The 25,681-nt window shown below is 40.2% G+C and overlaps 1 protein-coding gene across 4 annotated transcripts in view; it reads left to right on the top strand.

Moving 5' to 3' along the window:
* POC1A (POC1 centriolar protein A) overlaps positions 1-25,681 on the top strand; it is a 107,441-nt gene that overhangs the window by 28,175 nt on the left and 53,585 nt on the right. For all 4 annotated transcript variants that reach the window (XM_084634060.1, XM_084634061.1, XM_084634062.1 and 1 more), the window contains exons 7-8: positions 2,111-2,244; positions 23,772-23,840. In XM_084634060.1, the coding sequence (XP_084490186.1) occupies positions 2,111-2,244; positions 23,772-23,840 (203 nt within the window). The remainder of the gene's footprint in view (positions 1-2,110; positions 2,245-23,771; positions 23,841-25,681) is intronic.

Here is a 25,681-nt window from a genome sequence, read left to right as displayed (position 1 = left end):
GTCTGCATTGGATGACTTCACCATAGTATCAAACCAACAAGACATTGCACTGGAACCGGGGCTTGAGAGATGGCCTTTCAGACCCAGACGACCACCTGTCTGGACTAGAGACTATGTTACCTAGTGTCTATAGTGTTTTTAGTGTAATAATTCTGTTAACAATATAGTGCTTGGTTTCCTATTTGTTCCTGTGGTTAGAACAACGTTTATTGTAATTGGGAGAGTTTCTCAAGAGAGGAGGGAATGTGTTGTTTAGATGTTGCTTGTAATTATTAGAATTGAGAGCACTGGCTGTTGGGAGTCTGAAAGGACAGGAAACAGGAAGGAGGGGGAGGAGTTGAAGAGGCTGAGGGAAATCTACTGATGGTGCAACAGCAGCTTGGAAAAGAGGTTTCCACTTTAAAAAATAAAGTCCTGTTGAAGTTTGTTAGTACCTTGCTTGGCCACTACAACTATATACTACTTGGCTATATACATTTCATTAGCAGTAGAAAATTATTACTTGGTGAAATTTTATCCCATTGTGATGGGTTCCTGTACTAACATTCCTATTCTTGTGACATGAGCCAAAATAAAATATATCTATAGTAAAAACCTTGTTCCATTTTTGATCTCTGGATGAATTTCGGTCTCTAGAAATATTTGCGGTTTTTTTTCCCCCCACTGCCCATCAGTTGGGAAAATATATACATGATGGAATTAAATTCATTATTTCAATTACATGTGAAGTTAAGTGTTTACCTGAGGCAGTAATCATTTCCAGGTTACCTGGGTTGGATTAAGAATCTTTTTTTTGTACAGTTGGGCCTCTTTTTTAAAAGACACTTTAAGAATTGTTGGTGATGTGAGAGCTGTTAGTAATGTTTAAGGGGAAATATCTACATTCTGTGTTACAACTCAACAAGATTATTTCAGATTTCATAATCTAATGCAAGATGTTACGTGCTTTTAAAATTCTATCTGCGGTTTGTAGTAAGACTAGGTAAGTTTAATGTGCAACTTGGATTGAAATAAAAATAAGAATGTTGTCTGGCTCTTTTTATAATAAAGCATAAATTCAAGGCGCTAGAACATTTTGGAGCTAGATAATGTAACTAAGAGATAAATTTGACTTCATGTTCAAAACATGTTTAAGTGGTGTTTACTAGTATCCTGTAACATCACATATGCATAAGCATTTGTACGTTATGTGAAGTACTATATGTTCCCACAGATAAACATGCTCAATAGCATATTTATGCTATAATACATAAATATAAGGAGATCATTTTGTTGCAGAGGTTTGAAAAAGATACTATTCAGAAGATTAATTCAGACTTTTCCTGAAAATTTTTTTTTTAAACTCTTCCAAGTACCGCTCTTAAGCTCTGCCCCCATGTAGAAAGGCTTGTATCTCTGGATATGCATGTTTTCAAAATTAAAAATCCCAAAATACTACTTTACTGTTTTAACAAACTTTCATGTCCTGGTGAGTTTTGTTGAAACTATAAAGACATCTCATGCTAGACCTTCAAATAGGGCTGCTATCAAACATATGTTTTCAAGCTGGCTGGTACTTCTCTTACAAAGTATCTTAAACTAAGACTGCAGATTTTGGAGGAAGACAAAATTTTGACACAAGTGGCAAGTCAAAACAAAATCACTTTCCGTAGTTTTTCACAAAAGTGTTACTTAACATTCTCCCTGAGATTCTGGCTTTGATGTTTTGTCTTCATTTTAAGATGGCTTAGAATCTGAGAAAAGTAGAGCCTCAGTGGAAAAATGTTCCCTTTTTGTTGGTAAGAGAAGACCTTGGTGTACAGTTCAAACTTCTGGTTTAAACCTAAAATGCATAGGGCCAAACCGGGCTCTGGAGTAACTGGCAAAACTTACTCTTCCCCAGGCCTGAAGATATGACCCTCATTGTAAAATGCTTTGAAAAGAGTTCCTGCATAATGTGAAAATTATGATCAGAAAACACATTAAACACATTATAACAGAGTATTGGAAAGTGCCTGCACCTTTTTTTTTTTGTGGGGGGGGGGGAGCAGAAGGAGGGGACAACTTACTGTGTAAATTGGTTTCAGATGTTGGATGTATGTGTGTGTATGTATTTTTTTTTCTCCTCTAGTACACAGTGCTGTGGTAAATTGTCTTTCCTTTCACCCCTCTGGAAACTACCTCATTACTGCCTCCAATGATTCAACCCTTAAAATTCTGGATTTACTAGAAGGAAGGCTGCTGTATACTCTTCATGGTCATCAGGTGAGGAGAATCTTCACTATTACTTTCGTAAAGTAATGCATAAAGCACGTGGACTCAGCAGATGGACAGAGAAATGATGTTGAGTCGAGTGTTAGGCTTCAATTCTCTTGGCCTATAACTCTTAAGGTTCCTTGATCAGATTTTTAATTAAACCTGAAATTTCATCTGGGGGGGTAGTGGTGGAGGAAATATTGAGAAAACATGACAAGAAATGTAACTTATTAATCTAATGTACTGTTTTCATAAGCAAGGAAAAAAGGGAGACAGTATACACCTCAGATCCAAATTTGGCTTTAAAATTGTTTTTAAATTGTGAGAACTTGCTTTGTAAAACAATCTTTCCTTCAGAGTCAGCTACTGAAATAAAAAGTGCTCATACATAGGGATCAATATTGGAAAATGGCTCTATACACAGACTAGTTACTTTGTCTTATAGGGTTTCTGGGAAGGAGGAGGGGTATGTTCCTGGGCGTGATTTGGGGGTGAGAGCTTTTCTGGAGTCTTCCCATTTTGGCAGCTGCCTAAGATAAATTATCTTCATTTGATTACGTAATATTCCTGATTGGCAGAATTAACTTATTTGTATTCTAGTATTTATGCTGCTGGGTGTTTTGTTGTTGGTAGGTCTAATTATATTCAGAGTGCTTGGAGCTCTTGTGTTTTTTTAAATGTTAAATCTAAATAAATAGTCTAATTTTACTGTCCAAGCTGAGTGAGGCAGCAAAGGCATGAATAATGAAAAGCAAACAAGTTCTAAAATATTATTTTGCAAGATGATGATAGTGACGATTTAAATTTTAACCCAACAGTGTCCTTATTGGCTGAGGGCTGGGACTTCCAAAGTCAAAGGGCTTTGGGCTTTTGTAGCCCCATTTGGAAGCTCAACTCTTGTAGGCCCCATTTTGAAAACCCTAGCCTGAAGCTGTATACTGGGGTGAGTTACATGAAATACAAAAACAAGCTATCCACTAAATACAGGACATGTAAAAAAATACACACAGACACACACCCCGTTTTCTTTCATACTTAACACTTAAGGGGAGCAAGGGCATTAATAATTTACTGGAAGAATCAGAGAATATCAGGGTTGGAAGGGACCTCTGGAGGTCATCTAGTCCAACCCCCTGCTCAAAGCAGGATCAATCCCCAATTTTTGCCCCAGATTCCTAAATGGCCCCCTCAAGGATTGAGCTCACAACCCTTGGTTTAGCAGGCCAATGCTCAAACCACTAAGCTATTCCTCCCCCCCCATTGCATTGGCTGGGAATCGAACCCAGGTGAACCGCTTCAAAGGCAGCTGTGCTCACCACTATACCACCAAAGAGGGCCTAGGTAGTGGAGAGTGAGGACTGTGTGCCTCTTATAGTGAGTCCTAGTTTGAGAGCAGGAGAAGGGGGAAGCATAGAGAGGGGGAGTGTCTTTTTAGTATGTGATGAACTTATTTATTAGGAGTCTGAGCCTGATTTCTACACACACACTTTCTCTCTCTCTTTGTTTTTTTCTTCTTTCTGCCTCCCTCTTCCCCACCGTGTGGTTGCATAAAGGAGAGAATTTGACCTTGGCCTGGAGTAGTTCCAGATCTGAAAAAGTAGTGAATAGCTGAGTATTGCATTGTGCAATACTAGAGGAGACTTCATAAGTAGATTTGTGTGGATTGATCCTATATTTTAAAAAAATGACTAGACTGTTCTTGAATCAGCTAGTCAGATATGGGACTGACCATTTTGCATTGGATACATATGGACACAGACATACGAGTCACTCAGTTTTGAGTCTGGTTTAGGTCAATCAGACCTGCCGCTCATCATCTGCTGGATTCCGGCATTCCTTGTTACGTTGTATTAGCAACAGCTGAAAACTCTTCTGCAGTGACGGACTGCTATAATCTGCTTTGCAACACGCTAGTTCCTCCAGTTAGGGAGTAATGGAAGGAGGTGGGGATGAGAGAGAGCATTTTTTCTAAAAAAATCAAACATTCTTGTGCAATCTTAGTAGTATATTAACTTAGGACCTGGTTCAACAGACCTATTCTGGCCCTGGGTTGACTTCTGCAACCTTATAAAATCTGCTGTGTTGATTTAGAGGCTGATTTAATGTAACTTTTTCACCCCCCAGAAAGTGTGTATGTGATATGTATTGTGTCTTTACCACTTCCTCTCTAACCTTAACACAGCTGTCTGTACTGCCCCAGTGACAGGGAGATGCAGCAAGTGTACACTTATCCAAGCTAGTTTTGATCTAATTAGCTTAAGTAACAGTAGCCATGAAGCCATGACAGCATGAGCTTTTCAGCTCTGCCTGGGACCCTGGGTATGTACTTGGACAGCTAGTCCATGCTGCCGTCTGCTGCTGCTGTGGCTTCTTTGCTTTTGGTACCCAAACTAGCTAGCTCAAAGCTAGCTTGGTGATGTCTGCATGTGCTGCAGTCACACCTCTGATGGCAATGTAGACATCTCCTCAGTCAGTGCCACTGTAGTTGAAAATGAAGTGTTAAAAGACAAATATATGTATATATATATATATTTTTAGTTACTCAGATGAACAGCTTGTTCTGAAGACATTCTTGACTTGTGAGTTTGTGTGGGAGAATATACCTGGTCCAGATTTGGTGGTTCTTCTGACAGCTGATTGCTGTTCTGGGACAGTTATTTGTAAGTGAAAATTTCAAGAAGAAAGATTTGAGTTCCTTCAAACGTGCTTTGACGCAACTGTTGGAGTGCAAGGAATTTGTGTTACTGGCTGATTTAGCTCTAGTTTAAATAGGGAGACTTGCCAAGTTTATATTGCTGTCTTTAATTATAATGGAGCTGGCCTCTCATACCAGAAGGATCATCAGAGAGACTGGAGTTCGTAGCTCTGAGCTGGCATCTTGCAGCTGCAAAATATCATGCTGTAGCTGCACGTTTTTAAGTGCTTCAAGTTGTGAAATACTTTCACTCACTTTCATACAAATGAGACTTGGTGTGCAGGCCCACCATTGATATTTGTTCATCATACAGGAACAGAATGTTACAGGACCTTTATAAGTCGTTCTTGGGTAGTCATTAGAAAAATGTAAATATGTACACTGTATGTATACTTTATCTGAAGGTTCTAATGACTACTTCCAGACAACTTCATTAACAGAGTAGACATTGTAAGCAAATGGTTACGTAAAACATTAGTATTGTTATATTTATAAATAGGAGTCCAAAAAATGCAGAGTTAAGATTCTGCAAGCAATCTTAATTTTGGCCATATAATCCTCACCTTCTACCGGCCTGATTGGTAAGTGGTAAAACTATAGAAACTCTCCACTTCACTGACTAAAACTGTAAGACACTTTAAACAGGTGTATCAGCATATGGATGTGCTACTCCGCTATCTGCTGTCAAAATATAGAGAGAGGACAGCATCAAATTTGCATGCAGTTCCAGGCTTTCGGTGTGTGTGGAGAAGGGTTGAGGTAGATGCATGTGTGTCTGTGTATAGTGGTCTTATAAGTAGTGAAATTTTTAGATACCACTTGAAATATAGTAAGTGGAGGCTTTTATTTTTCTATTTTTAAACTTTTTTTTTTAAATTAATTGTTGTCAAAAAGCCAGTGAAGAAGTATCTTGTAAGTATTTATGTACTTTTTTTATTGGTATACATGCTCTTTTTAGTAACTGTGACCTGAAGTCATCTAAATGTTTTTCCCGTGACAAGATAATTTAGGTGTGTAATGGCTTCTTACCTCTACATTTTTAAAGAAGTAATTGTCTTTGCCAATACCACTCATCCCCTGACAGAAGGGATTAAATATCATGCCATCATGTGTTCACCCATCAGTAGGGTGAATTTCTGCCACTACATCTTCCTTATCCACTACTCAACTGGTTGTCAGTGGATAAATGGGTGGAAAATGAGTTTGCTGCTGAGGCACTGTAGTATGCAGTTACCTCTGTGGAAAGGAAAATGGCATTGGCTCAAGGACTGGTGGGTCATGGTGTCTTTTAGTAGCATCACTGAAGGAGTTACAGAATTGAAGATTAGGTCTAGGATTCCCCCATCTGCTCCTTTTATGGTAGGAAGGGTGTGCATAGATGCTCTCAGTCACGAGCAGGAACTCTACCAGGCAGCTCTGGTGGCTGACATGTTTTCCTTCCTAGATGTGGAGGAGAGTGGTGCAGGAGGCCCATGAATAACTGAATGACTTTGAGGGTAAGGTTAACTTGGTGAACTGCCGCCCGTGATCAGCATTCCTTTTCTATTTATCTTTAACAAAAAGAGCTAGAAGCTGTCTTGTTAACGAAAGCTTAAACACAGGAATTCATAATCTCTATCAGGTTATGAAAAGTTTTGGAAGTTTTACAGTGAGTGACTTTCTCCAAAATTGACTTCCCAACTATTCTAAAAATATCTGCACAATAGTTCTCATTGCAGGTAACAAAACAGAACTTCAGATTTCCAGACCAAGCCATTTTTGAGCTGACATAGTAAGAGAAAAATATCAGGGGGTAGCTGTGTTAGTCTGTATCCACAAAAACAACAAGGAGTTCGGTGGCATCTTAAAGACTAACAGATATATTTGAGCATAAGCTTTCGTGGGTAAAAACCTCGCTTCTTCAGATGCATGGAGTGAAAGTTACAGATGCAGACATAAATATACTGACACATGGAGAGAAGGGAGTTACCTCACAAGTGGAAAGCCAGTGTTGACAGGGCCAATTCGATTAGGGTGGATGTAGTCCACTCCCAACAATAGATGAGGAGGTGTCAATTCCAGGAGAGACAAAGCTGCTTCTGTAATGAGCCAGCCACTCCCGGTCCCTATTCAAGCCCAAATTAATGGTGTTAAATTTGCAAATGAATTTTAGTTCTGCTGTTTCTCTCTGAAGTCTGTTTCTGAAGTTTTTTTGTTCAAGTATAGCTACTTTCAAATCTGTTACAGAATGTCCAGGAAGATTAAAGTGTTCTCCCACTGGCTTTTGTGTGTTACCATTCCTGATGTCCGATTTGTGTCCATTTATTCTTTTACATGGAGCTGTCCGGTTTGGCCAATGTACATGGCAGAGGGGCATTGCTGGCACATGATGGCATATATAACATTAGTAGACATGCAGGTGAATGAGCCTTTGGCTGATGTGGTTGGGTCCTCTGATGGTGTCGCTAGAGTAGATATGGGGACACAGTAGGCAACAAGGTTTGCTACAGGGATTGGTTCCTGGGTTAGTGTTTCTGTGGTGTGGTGTGTGGTTGCTGGTGAGTATTTGCTTGAGGTTGCGGGGTTGTCTGTAAGCGAGGATTGGCCTGTCTCCCAAGGTCTGTGAGAGTGAGGATCATTTTCCAGGATAGGTTGTAGATCGTTGATAGTGTGCTGGAGAGGTTTTAGCTGGGGGCTGTATGTGATGGCCAGTGGTGTTCTGTTATTTTCCTTGTAGGGCCTGTCCTGTAGTAGGTGATTTCTGGGTACCCCTCTCGCTCTGTCAGTCTGTTTCCTCACTTCCCCAGGTAGGTATTGTAGTTTTAAGAATGCTTGATAAAGATCTTGTAGGTGTTTGTCTCTGTCTGATGGATTGGAGCAAATTCAGTGTTATCTTAGGGCTTGGCTGTAGACAATGGATCGTGTGATGTGTCCTGGATGGAAACTGGAGGCATGTAGGTAAGTATAGCGGTCAGTAGGTTTCCGGTATAGGGTGGTGTTTATGTGACCATCACTTATTTGCACTGTAGTGTCTAGGAAGTGGATCTCTTGTGTGGACTGGTCCAGGAGGGAGGAAATAAAAGCACAAATCCTATTAACAGATGATAGAACCTAAGTTAAATTTTGGGTCTCTGATTCATGAGAGTCCCAGGTTACGGTGGTGTCTTTTTATAAACTGAATGTTTTAAGACTTAGCAGCAGCAGCATTTGTAACGTTCAGACTCTATGTGAGCAAAATCACTATAAAAGGGTGTGGTGGTGCTAAATGGCAACTTATAGTACCTAACGGGTATGTTTACTGTGTAACTGACCGCTACCACAAATAGTACTATTTTACCTTTTAATAGTAAAATACTTAGTGAAGATAATATGTTTAAAACAATTGCCGCCTCTAACTATGAATTTTTTTGAAAGCTTGTATATTACTCCTGTTGTGGAAAACATTACTGTTTGCTGAACTGCTTTTTGTCAAAGAAATGACATAATGTATTCCACCATAAATTCAGTAATTAAAAAATAAATGGTATCTATGGCAGAGATTTACCTTGGTTTCCTCTGCAGTGTCACAAATTGAACCATATTATGCATGTGTTTATATAGAAGTATTCATAGTCATGTATAACAAATAATACATAGGAGTATTTTCAAAATACAGATGGGTAATTGAGAATGGCCATACTGGGTCAGATGAAAGGTCCATCTAGCCCAGTATCCTGTCTTCCGACAGTGGCCAGTGCCAGGTACCCCAGAGGGAATGCAGAACAGGTAATCATCAAGAAATCCATTCCCTGACTCCTTTTAGTAATAGGAGGTGGTGAGTGCAGAACTTGTAAGGCTGACTTTTTTTCCTTAATGGCTGCGGGCCTGATCGAACATGCTTTGCTCCTCATGAAGTCTCTAGGACAATGGATCCCAAAGTGGGTCGGGACTCCTTTTGAATGGAGTTGCCAGGACTGGCGCCCGGGCCCAGGGCTGAAGCCCGAGCCTCACTGCCCTGGGCTGAAGCCAAAGTCCGAGGGCTTTCACTCTGGGTGGCGGGGCTCAGGTTGCAGGCCCCCTGCCTGGGGCTGAAGCCCTTGAGCTTCAGTTTTGGCCCCCCTGCCAAATTACTTCACAACCTTTAGGAGTTGTGAAGTAATTTTTGTTGTCATAAGGGAGTCATGAAATGAAGTTTGAGAACCCCTGCTCTAGGAGTTCTGCATGTGCAAGGAATGCAAGAGGGAGGGGAGTCTGGATGAAATGATTGAGGGGAGACATAACTCTACAAATACATAAAGGGGTGGTGCAAAGAGGACAGGAAGCTGCAACCAAAAAGGAGTGAGCTTGCAAGACCTCAGGGTTAAGTAGGTTAAGTATTAAGAAAAACTCTAACTCCAATATCCACTAAACAATAGAGTCTTCTCCTACCTGGGGCTCTGGAATCTTCATTAATGAAGACTTTCAAGGTTCAGTAAGACATTATTCTATTCTGAAAGGCTTACAATAGTCTTCTTCCCACTCCCTGGGGCAATGTGTCCTAGCTGCCTCATAGTGGGACCTGCTGCACCGCTCTTGCCCTGATTCAACTCACTTTCTTGCCAAGAGGGCCATGTGCTTCACACGGTGTCCATTAAGCAGACCCCTATCTCTTACTGTTGCTGAGTGCTATGTCTTTGACCATCATCTGGTCTTTCAGCATTGCCCATAAGCTCCCACTTTCATGCCCAGTCACGTGGCCTTTCTATGACACCCATCCCGTTAGCATTAGGATGGATTCATTTTAAATCAAGGCAATTTTTTAAATCAGAAATATAAATCACCAGGTGGAAAGCTTTGATTTAAAAAAAATTGATTTTAATCAACATTTCCATTTGTACTTCCTTTATTTTTTAAAAGAAAGGTGCATTCTTATTGGTTAATATAGTAGAACCTCAGAGTTATGAGCACCAGAGTTACAAACTGACTAGTCAACTGCAGACCTCATTTGGAACTGGAAGTATGCAATGAGGCAGCAGCAGAGACTGGGGGAAAAAAAAAAAAAAAGGAAATAAAGTGCAGACTACAGTACTGTGTTAAACGTAAGCTGCTAAAAAAAGAGAAAATTTAATAGTTTTTGACAAAGTAAGGAAACGGTTTCTGTTCTTGTTTCATTTAAATTAAGATGATTAAAAGCAGCATTTTCCTTCTGCATAGTAAAGTTTCAAAGCTGTATTAAGTCACTGTTCAGTTGTAAACTTTTGAAAGGACAGCCCTAACATTTTGTTCATAGTTACGAACATTTCAGAGTTACAAACAACCTCCATTCCTGAGGTGTTCGTAATTCTGAGGTTCTACAGTATAACAATTAAAACATGTTGATTTACAACTAATTAGAGCCTTTACACTAGATTGGTACTCCTTTTTGCAACATAGGATGGTATGCTATAACTCTATAAATTTTTAAGCAATTATATAGCTTAATATTTTCAGATTCTTATTCTACATTGTTAGAATGTTAGAAAATGAATGATATATTGCTTATTTACGAAATAACTTTTTGCTTACGTTTTGTGTCAAGCTGCATTAGGATAGTAACCAGAATTTAAACAAATACACAAAACCGCATATAAAAAATTTTTTATTAAAGAAAACAACCTTAAATGTTTTGGATACATAAACTTCTTTTATCAAAACATGTTTCACATTTATAACTAAATTATAATTTTAAGCATTAACATATTTTGTATTAAATTCAGAATTAGCATTAAATAAGTTTATTTTAAAAAGACAAACTTATAATTTAAATAAATGTTTTTTATCCACTCTGATAAGCATTAATGACTTCTTGTCTGCTCTAAGCCTTCTGCCTGCCGGCCTGCCTCTCTTCCCTTTTTTCTATTGATATGGCGGTTGATTCTATCCATGCTTCACTCTCTTCCACCCTTGATTCTTTTTGCCCCCCTCTCTCGTCACAAGGTCTTCCTGCAAAACCCCAGCCCTTGCTCATACCCAATATCCTTCCTCCACTCTTCCTGTCATGCTAAAGAGAATCTGTGGTGGAAATCCAGGGACCATGCTGATTTCTCCACTATAAATTTGTTCTCTACTTCAAGCCTGCCAATGCCCTAGTTAACCAAATAGATTGAATCTCACATATGCAATGCCAGCTGCCTTTTAGCCACCTGTGACTCACTCCTTAAACCCTTCCCTCTTCCTGCTTCCACTTCTTTCTGAACAGGATCTCACTGACTTCTTCCAAGAGAAAATGGGCAAATGTGATGTGACCTTCCCTTTTCCCTCGGCTTGTCTTGTCTTCCTCTCCTACAGGTTTCTTCCCCCTTCTTCCCTGTAACTAATGTAGAAGTTTCTCATCTGCTTTCCTTGTCTAACCCCTACATTTGGCCCAGTTATCTGATCCCATTTCCTGATCTCCCATGTGCCCACTCTCACCTTCCCTTACTTGTCTCCTTAAGCTCCTGCTCTTGTGACTTTTCTCCTCAATACAAGTCTCTCCTATCTTAAAACAAACCCCAAACCCATCCGTGACCTTAATTGCCTCTTCAACTACCATCCCATCTGCCTTCTTCATCTCTAAGCTCAGAGCATGCAGTTTAAAATAGTTATCTAGAGTTCCTTTCCCTCAGTTCCATCCTAGAACCACTCTAATTCAGCTTGCACTCCTTGTACCTCACTGAAACAGCTGTCACTAAAGTTTCTTATGATCTCTTCCTAGCCAAACTCAGAACCAGCATTTCATTCTCATAATCCTTGACCTGTCTGCACTGTCAACTATGCTCTTCTTGAAATCTTTGGCTCCCTTGGTTTCCATAACTCTGTTCTCTCCTCATTTTCCTCCTACCTCTTATTGTTTTTTGGCATGTCCCCCCTCACCTCTTCCCCAACTTTCCTTGGAGTTCCACAGGGTTCTGTTTGGTCACCTTCTCTTCTCCCTCTATAATCTCTAGGTAATCTCATCTGCAAATGCAAGTTCAGCTACCCTGGCTATGCTGGCAATTCACAGATCTGCCTCTCTACTCTGGACCTGTCACCTGTTGAAACTAAAATCTCAGGATCTCTCTGTCTCTCTGACATCTGCGTGTGGGTGTCTAGCAGCTCAAGTTCAACATGGCTAAAACAGAGCTCTTAATTCCCCACCACCGCCTGCGCTTCCTGTTCCTTTGTTGATCACTGTGGACAACACCACCATCCTGCCTGTCATGCAGGCCTGCAGCCTGCGTGTCATCTTTGACCCAGACCTCTCCAGGTCCTCACATCCAGGCTATGTCTAAGTCTTGCAGAATCTTTCTGCATCACATCTCTAAGATACGGCCTTTCTTATCCATCTGTGCCGCTGAAACTCTCGTCAAGGCTCTCCTTGTCCTGTGACTTGATTACTGCAACATTGTTCTCTCTGGTCTTGACAAATGCAGTCTTGGCCCTCCCATATTCATTCAGAATACTGCTACTGCTGCTGCAAAGATCACTTTCCTAACCCATCACTTTGGCTGTCACCCTCTTCTTTGTATTCTTTCACAGGTTTCCACCTTCTCTATTGCGCCAGACATAATCAGCTTGTTTTTTTCTTTCAATACCCTTCTGTCAAGGTTCCTTCCCCGCTCTGAACTCTAGGGTACAGATGTGGGGACCTGCATGAAAAACCCTCAAGCTTATTCTTAGCAGTTTAGGTTAAAAACCTTCCTCAAGGTACAAACTTTGCTTTGTCCTTGAGCCCTGTGCTGCCACCACCAAGCATGTTAAACAAAGAACAGGGAAAGAGCCCACTTGGAGACGTCTCCCCCCCAAAAAATATCCACCCAAGCCCTACCCACTTTTCCTGGGGAAGGCTTGATAAAAATCCTCACCAGTTTGCATAGGTGAACACAGACCCAAATCCTTGGATCTTAAGAACAATGAAAAAGCAATCAGGATCTTAAAAGAAGAATTTTAATTAAAGAAAAAGTAAAAGAATCAGCTCTGCAAAATCAGGATGGTAAATACCTTACAGGGTAATCAGATTCAAAACATAGAGAATCCCTCGAGGCAAAACCTTGAGTTAGAAAAAGACACAAAAACAGGAATATACATTCCATTCAGCACAGCTTATTTACCAGCCATTTAAACAAAACAGAAATTTCAGAATGCTGCTCCTGCTGCTGCAAAGATCACTTTCCTAGCCCATCACTTTGGCTGTCACCCTCTTCTTTGTATTCTTTCACAGGTTTCCACCTTCTCTATCGCGCCAGACATAATCAGCTTGTTTTTTTCTTTCAATACCCTTCACAGCCTGTTTCCACACTACCTCTCTTCTCTGTCGACATGTTGACTTCTATCTCTGATCAGCCCACGATGCTGCCTCCGTTTCCCACTTGTTAAATTTTCAAATGAGCATCTTTGTCCTTTCTCCCAATCTGCCCTTCACTCTTGGAAGGACCTCACTGTAAACATCTGCAAAACTAACTCCTTATCCACTTTTAAAACCCTCCTTAGTCTCCTTTGAACATGATACCTACAAAAACCTTGGTAATGGTTAGCCTGCTAATATAGGCAGACCACAGCTTATGATACTAACCAATATTGTCTCGTACTCTCCTATGAGTCTCTGTGCATCCGTCATTTCTTGTCTTATATATAGACTGTAAGCTGTCTGGAGCAGGGGACGGTCTTTTGTTCTGTGTTTGTACAACACCTAGCACAGAGTGGTCCTGGTTGATGATTAGAGCTTCTTGGTGCTACAGTAATACTACTAGTAATAATAACAAAAGGCATTCCTGCCAAAGTACAGAAGGATGGACAAAGTTATTTGCTAGAGATCTGTTGCAGTCCCAAAGATTTGAGTAATGGTGCAAACTAGGAAGTTTAAAGACCTGCCTGAGACTTGGACAGTGTGATGTTACTTGAACAAAGGTGGCTTGCTCTCACTTTTTCATCCTCACAGGTATACTTCAAACACTTTTTTTTTTAAGTTTCAATTTGCAGTACTAAAACAATTGAGAGAGTGTAAAAAACTTATAAAAGATTCTACTAATCCCAAAATATACACGTTGTCTGACTGCTTCTTAATCTCAGATGCCATTCTTCTTTACAGGGAGAATATTTAGGCAAAGCCTAGGCAACAGTGTTTCTTTTGTTTGTTGTTTCATGTCAACAAATTAAGCGTGTTGTATCTATTGACCTGTCTGTTCCCCTTGTTCTTTCCATTTGTACACACGTGTATTCTTTTATATCCGGTTCTATTTTTAGTCCATGTACATCCTATTGAATCTCCATTTTCCTCTGGCATATGGTAGGTGCTGTTCTTCTGGTTACATTGTGTGTTTGAAGTGATTTTGTAGCATGCTAAATTACCTGAATATACTCAAATATTTAGTGACCGATAAAATCATTTAAAGAACAATAGTTCTACAGCTTAGACTTCTGGGTTGGTCTTGATTGTGAATAGCTTGTCTGATGTAAATTTCTGTCTGTCTTTTTCCCACCTGTTACAGTCAGACTGTTCACAATGGAACTTGCATTAGAAAGGTGTTAACTTCAGATGCAGTACGTAATACTTGGAGGATTATAATCTTTCCAAAATGTTGATCTTTCTTTGTAAGACTTACTTGTTTATTTTAGAAATGTCATATCCTTCAACAGTATTGCACCAGTATTTAGATTTTTTCCAAGCAGATTGTATGTTTCACACTTGCATCATTTCTGGTTGGTTTGTTCTATTTAGAATCTCTCTTCTTGAGAGCGCGTGGTAGTAATTGAGAGCTTAGCAGTTCTTAATATGGAGAAGGCAGGGGGAAAACTACACACTGGCCACGCATGTATGAATATTCTCTTTTTTGGGGGAGAGACAGCTGCAGGGATAGTTGGACTACTACAGGGGTTCTCAAACTTCATTGCACCATGACCCCCTTCTGACCCAGGTAGGGGAGACCGAAACCTGAGTCCACCCAAGCCCTTCCGTTCCAGGCGGGGGGCCAAAGTCCCATGGCTTCAGTGTGGGCAGGGTGGGGCTTGTAACCTGAGCCCTGCTGCCCAAGGCTGAAGCCCTTGGGCTTTGGGCAGGGGGGCGTGGGCTTTGGCTCTGGGCCCCAGCAAGTCTAACACTAGCCATGGTGACCCCATTAAAAAGGGATTGCAACTCACTTTGGGGTCCCGACGCATGGGAGTACTAGTACTATGTGTTAATAGTCCGTATTGCCTACACTGGTTGGCCTCTAATTGTGCTAAGTCCTGTACAAACATATAGAAATTGGAACCGCCAAGTCAAATCCTGGCAAGACCTCTCCATTAAGAGATGATTTATACTACAAGAAAGTTGTTTTAAGAACTCATTTCAAATCCTTCCATGGGGTCATTGGATTTGTCCTCTGAAGGAATTAGCAGGAGGTTTAGCCCCCTTAAAACCAGGGATGGACAGATGTCCTGGGATCTCAGGACATTCAGAGCCTCCACTTGTGCAGGTATAATCTTGTGCCTGTGTATTTGCATGGACAAAGAAATGTGGGTGCAAGTAGCAGCAGTTGTCTGTCTGACAACAAACAGATGAGCTTAGTGGTTTACAACAGCAATTTATCTGGCCTATATTTATTTGTAAGGTTCAATGTATGTTGTTTTCTAAGCACATCAGAGGAAGAAGGGGAACTGGGTAAAGGGACATGGCTTGATTTTTGGCAAAATAAGTTCAGTGCTATTAAAGTAGCACATCCCCTTAACTTGATTAAGGATAATGAAAAGCTGCTTGTCTGCCTGTCTGGGTGTAGTGTGACCTGAAGTAACATAGCAAGATTACTCAAACTCTACTTCAGTCAAAGTATACATTTTGTGTTCTCTATGTAAGTTTTTACTTGTTAAATTAACTTTCCCAAAAGCCTTAGTCATCTGCAGTCTCTGGAAACCTGATTCACACTTAGACAGAAGCTCAGCCATATACATTTATTGAAGCACGCTGCAAAGTAATTGTTTAGTGTCTGTCATAATATTTCATTCCCGGTATTCTCCACTATTTATTCCTAATAGAACAGTTTGTCTATTGCGTCTGTACTTAGATAAGTATTTCCTAACTCTGCTTTATTGCATATAAGTGTCTGCCTAATCCTTTTGAGACTGTGTACTTCTTAAATATTTGTGAAAATACTTTAAACCAGATGTTTAAACCTGCATGAATAGTATTGCACTTCTATTCAACCACTACTTCAGTGGAAGACTAGTTAAGACTATTTAAAGTCTAAAAGAAATGACTCCTGGTATGTTATCCGTATCTCTCCACAATACAGAAGCATTGAGGCATGCCTGCCTGGTAGACATTTTGCTTACTCCTTGTTTTGATGCCGCTATCATTCCATAAGGGTATGAGAGCATTCCAAATGCAGAGCTGGACTTGGCTATGTGATGGATAATCTCCTCAATTGTGGCATTCTGTGATAGTATACTCCCTGGGTAGCAAAAATTCTCCACAGACCTGTGTAGCCAATGATTTTAATTTATTATTCATTTATTGTGTGATGTTATATTTAATCAGCATTTGTCATATATAATCATTGTATGTTAGAGTTCATTTGTAGGATTATAAAAGTATAAGATTGATCAGTATTTAGAAGAATCATGTATTAAACATAAGTAAGACAAGCTGAAATGCAAGAACTGGTAGGCCGAGGCCTGCAAGATTTAGCTTGGCTATTTTAGGCCTTGGAGACCAGAAATGATGACATAAGACAATGACTGAAAAATAACCCGATGTCCGAAGATTATGGGGGGTGGGGCAGGAAAGGTACCAAGTGGTGGTAGTGTGCAAAATTACCCAGAAGATTAAGATTAGATCATAAAAATACTGTAAAGGTGCACCTGTCTCCGAAATGTGTCTTAACCACAGGATACAGATTGTGCGTCAGTGCCAATGAGACTAAAGGGAATTTACACAGCCTATAAAAAATTGGGGTCTCTTAAGTTTCCAGGGAACACCAAGCAATAAGAGAAAAGAGGGTTGACCCTTTTATGGGCATGTACAGAATGTAGGTATAGACAGAATCATCCTATAATAAGGAGATGCCCATAACGGGAAAATTGAGCTCCCTAAGGGAGACTCCAGCAGGAACCATCCCTCCTCTGTTGATCAAACTATGAGCGACCTATCAGACCCAAACACTGTTGTTAAGGATGTGAGCATAACTATATTTGTAACTTGTGTATAGGTTTGTATAGAATTTCTATATACTTGGGTAATAACTTTAATTGTAACTTTTTAATAAAAGTTATAAGACAGTCTGTACCTTGTACTTGTGAACTACCCTTGGTCTATGTGTTCCTAGAGACTTTAAATCTAAAGCAAGTAGCAGAAGTAACTTTCACTCTTTTTTTTTTTTTTTTTTTTTTTAAAATGAGGAGTCCTTGTGGCACCTTAGAGACTAACAGATTTATTTGGGCATAAGTTTTCGTGAGCTACAGCTCACTTCATCGGATGTATGAAGTAAAAGATACAGGAGCAGGTATAAATACATGAAAGGATGTGGGTTGCTTTACCAAGTGTTAGGTCAGTCTAACGAGATAAATCAATTAACAACAGGATTCCAAGGGAGTAGAAATCTCTTTTGAAGTAGTAAGAGAGTGGCCCATTACAGACAGTTGACAAGAAGGTGTGAGTAACAGTAGGGAGAAATTAGTATTGGAGAAATTAAGTTTAGGTTTTGCAATGACCCAACCACTCCCATCTTTATTCAGGCCTAATCTGATGGTATCTAGTTTGCAAATTAATTCCAGTTTTGCAGCTTCACGTTGGAGTCTGTTTTTGAAGTTTTTTTGTTGTTGAAGAATTGCCACTTTGAGATCTGTTATTGAGTGACCAGAGAGATTGAAGTGTTCTCCTACTGGTTTTTGAATGTTATGATTCCTGCTGTCAGATTTGTGTCGATTTATTCTTTTGTGTAGAGACTGTCCGGTTTGGCCAATGTACATGGCAGAGGGGCATTGCTGGCACATGATGGCATATATCACATCAGTAGATGTGCAGGTGAACAAGCCCCGGATGGTGTGGCGGATGTGGTTTGGTCCTATGATCGTGTCCCTTGAATAGATATGTGGACAGAGTTGGCACTGGGGTTTGCTACAGGGATTGGTTCCTGGGTTAGTGTTTCTGTGGTGTGGTGTGTAGTTTCTGGTGAGTATTTGTTTCAGGTTGGTGGGCTGTCTGTGAGGACTGGCCTGTCTCCCAAGATCTGAGAGTGATGGGTTGTCCTTCAGGATTGGTTGTAGATCCTTGATGATCATAGAATCATAGAATATCAGGGTTGGAAGGGACCTCAGGAGGTCATCTAGTCCAACCACCTGCTCAGAGCAGGACCAATCCCCAATTTTTGCCCCAGATCCCTAAATGGCCCCCTCAAGGATTGAACTCACAACCCTGGGTTTAGCAGGCCAGTGCTCAAACCACTGAGCTATCCCTCCCCCCGGATGCGCTGGAGAGGTTTTAGTTAGGGGCTGTAGGTGACGGCTAGTGGCGTTTTGTTACTTTCTTTGTTGGGCCTGTCTTGTAGTAGGTGACTTCTCGGTACCCTTCTGGCTCTGTTAATCTGTTTCTTCACTTCACCAGGTGGGTATTGCAGTTTTAAGAATGCTTGATAGAGATCCTGTAGGTATTTGTCTCTGTCTGAGGGATCGTCGCAAATGCGGCTGTATATTAGAGCTTGGCTGTAGACAATGGATCATGTGATGTGTCCTGGATGGAAGCTGGAGGCATGTAGGTAAGTATAGTGGTCAGTAGGTTTCCAGTATAGGGTGGTGTTTATGTGACCATTGCTTATTAGCACTGTAGTGTCGAGGAAGTGGATCTCTTGTGTGGACTGGCCCAGGCTGAGGTTGATGGTAGGGTGGAAATCATTGAAATCTTGGTGGAATTCCTCAAGGGCCTCCTTCCTATGGGTCCAGATGATGAAGATGTTATCAATGTAGCGCAAGTAGAGTAGGGGCATAATGGGATGAGAGCTGAGGAAGCGTTGTTCTAAGTCAGCCATAAAAAAGTTGGCATATTGAGGGGCCATGCGGGTACCCATAGCAGTCCCACTGATACTTGAAGGTATAAATTGTCCCCAAATCTGAAGTAGTTGTGGATGAGGACAAAGTCACAAAGTTCAGCCACCAGGTTTGCCGTGATGGTATTGGGGATGCTATTCCTGATGTCTTGTAGTCCATCTTTATGTGGAACGTTAGTGTAGAGGGCTTCTACATCCATAGTGGCTAGGATGGTGTTTTCTGGAAGATCATCAAGGGATTGTAGTTTCCTCAGGAAGTCAGTGGTGTCTCGGAGATAGCTGGGAGTGCTGGTAGCATAGGGCCTGAGGAGAGAGTCCTGAACGTCATGAAATGCATCCATGAGCATAGCCAAACAAAGGATAGAAAAGAGTGGAAGCCAGTACGCAACCTTGTTTGGAGCTGTTGGTGTCAGGAAAGGGATTTGATGGTGACTGGCACATCAGGTGCGAGCTCATTCCAAGGCCCCAGGTCTCACTGAACACTTACAAATGCAGAGCTGGAAACCAGTCTTGCTTACCTGTGTGTTAGTGTAATCAAAATAGATAATAGACCTTAAGTTGAAAAGAGTGTATTTAGTGTTTAGACTTTTATACGATGCTTGTAGGACACTGCATGTATTGATCTCTTATAACCTCTGTAGCCCATGGTATAAAGTTACATTGAGTGTTTGCATTGTAAACCTCTGTAATTGGGTAACTCGCCAAACAAAAAGCATTAATTAAGGTAAAGTGCTTGTCCTGCATACCAGATGTCCCATTGAAGGCAACTGAGGTATTGTATAGCATCAAAGGACAGAAGCCCTGTTGACTGACTGCACTGCTAACTCCATCCAGGAAGGAGAGACCTATGCATGAACTCATCTCATCAGTTTTAGCTCTGGAGTGGAGGGGATAAAAATCGCTGACAAGGAGAAACTGAATCTCTTCTATGCTGTCTGGACTATGAGGAGAAAAGATTCCTAAACATAAGCAAAGAGACCCCCGTACAGCTTGGTATGGTTTAGTCCTGAAAGATATTTTGAATTGAGATGACTACAACAGTCACCTTTTGAATTACAGACTGAAACTCATTTGCGTATATATGCTTGCTTGCTTTAACATGTAAATAACTCTCATTTCTTTTTCCTAGTTAATAAACCTTTAGTTAGCTTAGTACAGGATTGGCTATAAGCATTGTCTTTGGTGTGAGATCTAAGATACAAATTGACCTGGGGTAAGTGACTGGTCCCTTGAGACTGGGAGTAGCCTGAATATTGTGATCTTTGGTGTAAGTGATCATTTATCACATAGTCTAGCTTTCCTGGGTGGCAAGATAGACTGGAGTGTCCAAGGGGACTGACTGTGACTCCATTATAAGACTATTATAGTACTTTGGGATTTCACATTTGTTACCAGATAGGTGAAATCTAATTCTAGAACATACAACCAATTTGGGGTATCTGTCCTGCTTTTTGACAGTCTGCCCTGAGCATGGCGCACTTGATTGTGAGCCACTCCAGGCAATGTGACACATATCTTACCATTTTCCACTATTCTGGCTCTCATCTCATCATGGAAGGACTAAATGACAGAAAGGAACATTAGAGGGCATCCAGAGATGAGCAAAAGACACCAGCGTCCTTCATGATTTACAGAGTCAAAAGCTTTAGTGAAGTTGACGACCACCATAAAAAGATCACATCTTTGCTCCAAATGGATGGACAGTTTTTTTTTTTTTTAGTTTACTTCTCAGTCATGCTTCCAACATTTCCAGGAAAGCAGTTAATCCTCTTCTACAATGCCCATTACAAGCAGAGCTTGCACTAGTCCCCTATTTTATGAGACAATAACAGCAGTCAAGCAGGGATGTCACAAGGAAAAGCACCTGCATCAGGTGACAGTCCAGCAGAGATCTGTAAGCAGGGTGACTACCATACTGCAAGACATCTAACATGGCTCTTCCACATTATCTGGGAGCAAGAATCAGTGCCACTGGACTTCAAGGATGCTGAAGTTGTCTGCCTCTATAAACGTAATGGTGATAAGGAAAACTGCGGTAATCATTATGCATTTCCCTACACTGTGTTGTGGGGGAAAATTCTTGCACAACTCATAATGGGTAGACTTAACACCGTCTGACTCTCAATGTGGATTTTGGTCTGGTCAGGGCACTGTAGACATGAGATTTGTACTTAAAGCAAAAATTTCCTCTTTCTTTAATGATTACACTTAGTTTCCAAGTTTGACACAGTGACTCTTTTCTTTGTAGCTCTTTTAGTATAATATTTACTGACTTCTGCAGAGGAAACTGATTTTAGAAATGCTCCCTTGTTGAAATGTTGCTGTGTTCCTCAGGCTTCTGTGGGTTCCTCTCACTAACCACTGTCCCAGACTACTTAGAAAATTGCTCTGATGACATCTGACACAAGCTGCTGTTGCACTTTTAAAATGAAACACAAGTTATTTCCTCGTTTTGGAATATTGACCAGAACTATGCAAATATTAGCTGAGGGAGCTGCTCAGATTTATCAGCTACTGCTGTTTCCTGACGCTGCCTGCCAGCCTGCCTCCCTTCTGTTTGCTCTGCTCAGCACAAAGCGCCTTGGGAGGCAGGCCGGGTAGTGGGGATGGGAGAAGTGGGCTCCAAAGGAGAGATGGAGCTCTGCATGAGTGGGACTCTGGCATGGTGGATTGACTGGGGCTTTAGGGTCACACAGGGTTTCTGCAGTGCAGTGTGGGGGAGGAGTACAGGGAGATCCCGGTGATTCAGCACAGAGACATTAGCACACCAAGATCATGCTGTAGTACTAGTAACTTGGTGCACTGGAGAATTGAGATTGCATCATTGAATACCCTTCACCTGCTGACATCTTGGCAGAGAAGCATGCACAATCCTAATCATCCATCCTTCCTCCATCCCATCCACACTGGTCCTTTCTGCTTCCTCCCTCATGCCAGTTGCAGCTACACATTTATAGCAGGGAGTGAAGAAATGCAGTAACACAGCATGAAGATTGGGTTACATTTTTAAGAGGGACAGATCAGTTGAGACATGTCCATTTTACATTAACAGGTTTACTTGTGGCACCTTAGAGACTAACCAATTTATTTGAGCATGAGCTTAGCTCACGAAAGCTCATGCTCAAATAAATTGGTTAGTCTCTAAGGTGCCACAAGTACTCCTTTTCTTTTTGCGAATACAGACTAACACGGCTGTTACTCTGAAACCTGTCATTAACAGGTTTCTCTGTCTTGTTTGGGGAAAAAAAAACTGATAAAAAGATAATTGGATGGATGTTCTGGTATGCTCTATGTGCTTCACTGATCTGAGCAGATGAGGGCTACAATCCCAATATTACCAGTTCTCACAATATTTGATGTCTCTGAAAGCACCAGCTCCTGCAGATACATGATTGTGTGAATCTCAACTTGGTGGGCATTTTATTTAAAATGTCTAGTTCTTGTAGTTTGGGAGGAGAAGCTTGAAAATGTGACTTCTAAGGGCTTGGAAAGCAAATAAATAGTTAGATATGCTTTTTCAAAGTCACTTTTAAAGTTAATCATTATTTCTTTTTCTGGGGTGGAGGTGCTGATTCATGATTTTTGAATGTTTGGGGTTGCATTACTGTCAGCCTTTTACCTTTTGAAAATGTAACCATGTATATGTTCACAGTTCCCTGCTGTTGCTGACGATCTTCTCTTTTATCCTCTGCCTCTCTTCCCTCCTCCCCACCATTATTTGGAAACTGTAGAATAGACTGTAGCTTTCGTGAGCTACAGCTTATGCACAAATAAATTGGTTAGTCTTTAAGGTGCCACAAGTACTCCTTTTAAATTAAAAAGTAAATGAGAAACTTCTAGTAACCTCTAAAGTAGCACCTATCAATCTATATTGAGGAGTAAGTGTTTGATTTTGACTGAGTTAAAATTATACTAATACTTTTGGTATTTGGTCACTAACTCCAAGTGCTACTTCTAGAAGTACCAGTTTCACAAAAAAAGAGGGGATTGACCATTTTAAAATGAAAGCAGACTGAAGGGTTTAAAAATAGTCCCTCCCTCAGGCAGATTTAATAAATGAAGGGGGAGAAGGAAATGGACTGAAGTTTAAAATTGAAGTTAGAAAAAGAAGTGAAGTCCATTACACTCAGGACAAGGAAAGATAACTTTCTTGGTCTCTCACTTGTATGCGACTAAAAACTAGGTGACTCCTCGGAGTCCAAACTTTTGTAAATCTGTATTTTAAAATCACTTAAACATTATTTTGAATGTATAGAGAGAGGTACAAAGGGTGGATTACTCCTTAAAAGAAGAGGGGTGGTGTTTTTGAAGTGGCCTAGAAGCCAGATTTTAGGGGCATTTAGGTGCCTGAAGATGCAGATAAGTGCCTAGGGGGATTTTCAGAAGCGGTCTCTTTGGGTACCTAAATACCATTTGAAAATCTGGCTCAAACTAATTTAAGTACTTTTGAAAATTTTACACATTGTCCTTAACCGCTTCTCACTAAAACACCTACTGTAGTTCTTTTTACACTTGGCTATTTGGTATTGAGGAGCTGGGTATCTTAAATTAAAAACAGGTTTCAGAGTAACAGCTGTGTTAGTGTGTATTCGCAAAAAGAAAAGGAGTACTTGTGGCACCTTAGAGACTAACCAATTTATTTGAGCATAAGCTTTCGTGAGCTACAGCTTATGTACAAATAAATTGGTTAGTCTCTAAGGTGCCACAAGACTCCTTTTAAATTAAAAAGTAAATGAGAAACTTCTAGTAACCTCTAAAGTAGCACCTATCAATCTATATTGAGGAATAAGTGTTTGATTTTGACTGAGTTAAAATTATACTAATACTTTTTGTCTGAAGACTCTTGAACCTCAGCATTGTAGCTCTCATCTATAAATGTTTTTGTTTTACAGGGGCCAGCTACCTGTGTTGCCTTCTCAAGAACTGGGGACTTTTTTGCTTCTGGAGGGTCAGATGAACAGGTGTGTGATGTATCTGCCTAATCTGACATCTGTAAACTCTGTTTTGTAGATTCTTGATGTAACTGAGTGAACAGAAAATGTGTCTAATTATGATGCAGAAAAATCAAGTGTGTTTGGAACTATGTAGTTTGGGGAGGAGGGGATAAATTAGCATGACCCTTTAAGATAATCGCATTTGAAAATTGGCTAAAATTGAGAAAGTTGTATGTCTAAGGTTAGGGAATGAAATTATAGATGGAGTATCTCCTCTGGAGCATGTGTAAGGTGAATCAAGATGGAGGAAATAGAAGAAAATAATCCAATAGAATATAGTTACTACATACAGGAGAAGTTTTTGAGTGCCCAGACAATCGGCACTTTACTGTAAATCACCTTTCCACTCAAGGTAAAGAGCTCTCTATACACTAAGCATCACGCCAAGAGGTAGGTCAATATTATACCCATTCCTCATGGATAAACTGAAGCAAAGGAAGGGTTATTATTCAAACAGTTTGAGAAGGCTTGCAGGGTGAAATTCTGACTCTGTTAAAGTTTTGCTATTGCCTTCAGTGGGATATCACTCTCATTTTCCTCTGACCGCTCGAGAGATTGAGTAGGCAGGCATTTGTGGTGGGGCGAGGTGACAGTTGTTATGCAGGTTTTCATTCTCTCATGTTCTTTGTGTTGGTCTATATTCCTTATTAATGTTCCTTTATAATAGCTTCTGATTATTTTCCTCCCTGTTGTCTATATGAGGCTTATATCAACATTTAAGCCCCATGTATCTGAATCCCTTTGAATTGGCTTGCTTTCTTCCTTCCTTGCTTTCTTCAATGTTATCCTCTTAAGGAAAAAAAAATTCTACCCTCAACTCATGACATAGTTTCTGTCCCATCCCCTCTTCTCCCCCCTCCCATTTCTCCCCCACCCCCGAAGCACTGCTAGGAAATGGAACATGTCTTTTTGTAAAGGTTACTTTACTACTTCAATAAGATGTTTTTTCTTTTTAGCCTTTAAACAGCATCTTTTGAGATGCTGATCCGATTATTTGCCCCCCTTTTTCTTGCATTGTTAAATAATAAGGGGTAATTTTGTTAAGGTTTTACTTGTAGTTTTGCTTTTGAAATAATTACCTAACTCTTTGTGTTTATAAAGAGATTAATAGAAATAGCAAGATGGCTGTAGTGTGGCTTTTCTGCTAATATTGATTTTTTTTCTGAAGAAACTGGGGTGTTATTGAAAGCTGTAGTAATGATACACTTCAAAAATAGTAACCATATGAAAATATTGTTATATAATCATTAAAAAACATTCATAACTTTTGAGATGTCTGTAAGTGACTTTTTTCACACATCTCAATTTCCAATTTAAAGTAATATGAAGAAAGTGGACAGTATTAGCTATTTTTCTCTCCATTACATAACTGGATGACTTGTGTGGTAACCTGGATATGTGGTGGTTTTTTCCCTTTAATTGTAAGTTGCAAAGGTTTCTTGGATTCCTTTATTTGGTTTTGAATTTGTATATTTTTTCATATGAGGCAATCACTGTTGTATCTGGCAGCTAGTCCTTTTTTTCTCAGAGATGACATTTCTCATGTCTAGAAATATCTCTTGCTACTGGTAATCTGGGAAACCAAATTATAATACTTGATCTTTTTTTTTTTTTTCCAAAGGGTCCTACTCATCTAGCTTTTCTGGTATAACTCCCAGTTTTATACCTTTTTTTGAAAAATCCTCCCTTTTGGCTGTAATTTTCTGTACTTAATATCAGCCCAGAGGTGAATTTGTGAGTGTCTGTGTGTGCATGTGCAAAACTTTAATGCAAGGAGGAAGAAATAACTCTTAAACTGTGTATATTTA

Source organism: Lepidochelys olivacea (assembly GCF_965140295.1).
Source record: "Lepidochelys olivacea isolate rLepOli2 genome assembly, chromosome: 7".
NCBI lineage: Eukaryota > Metazoa > Chordata > Testudines > Cheloniidae > Lepidochelys > Lepidochelys olivacea.
The sequence above is the reverse complement of the archived record's forward strand: the minus strand, read 5'-3'. Positions and strand labels throughout refer to the sequence as shown.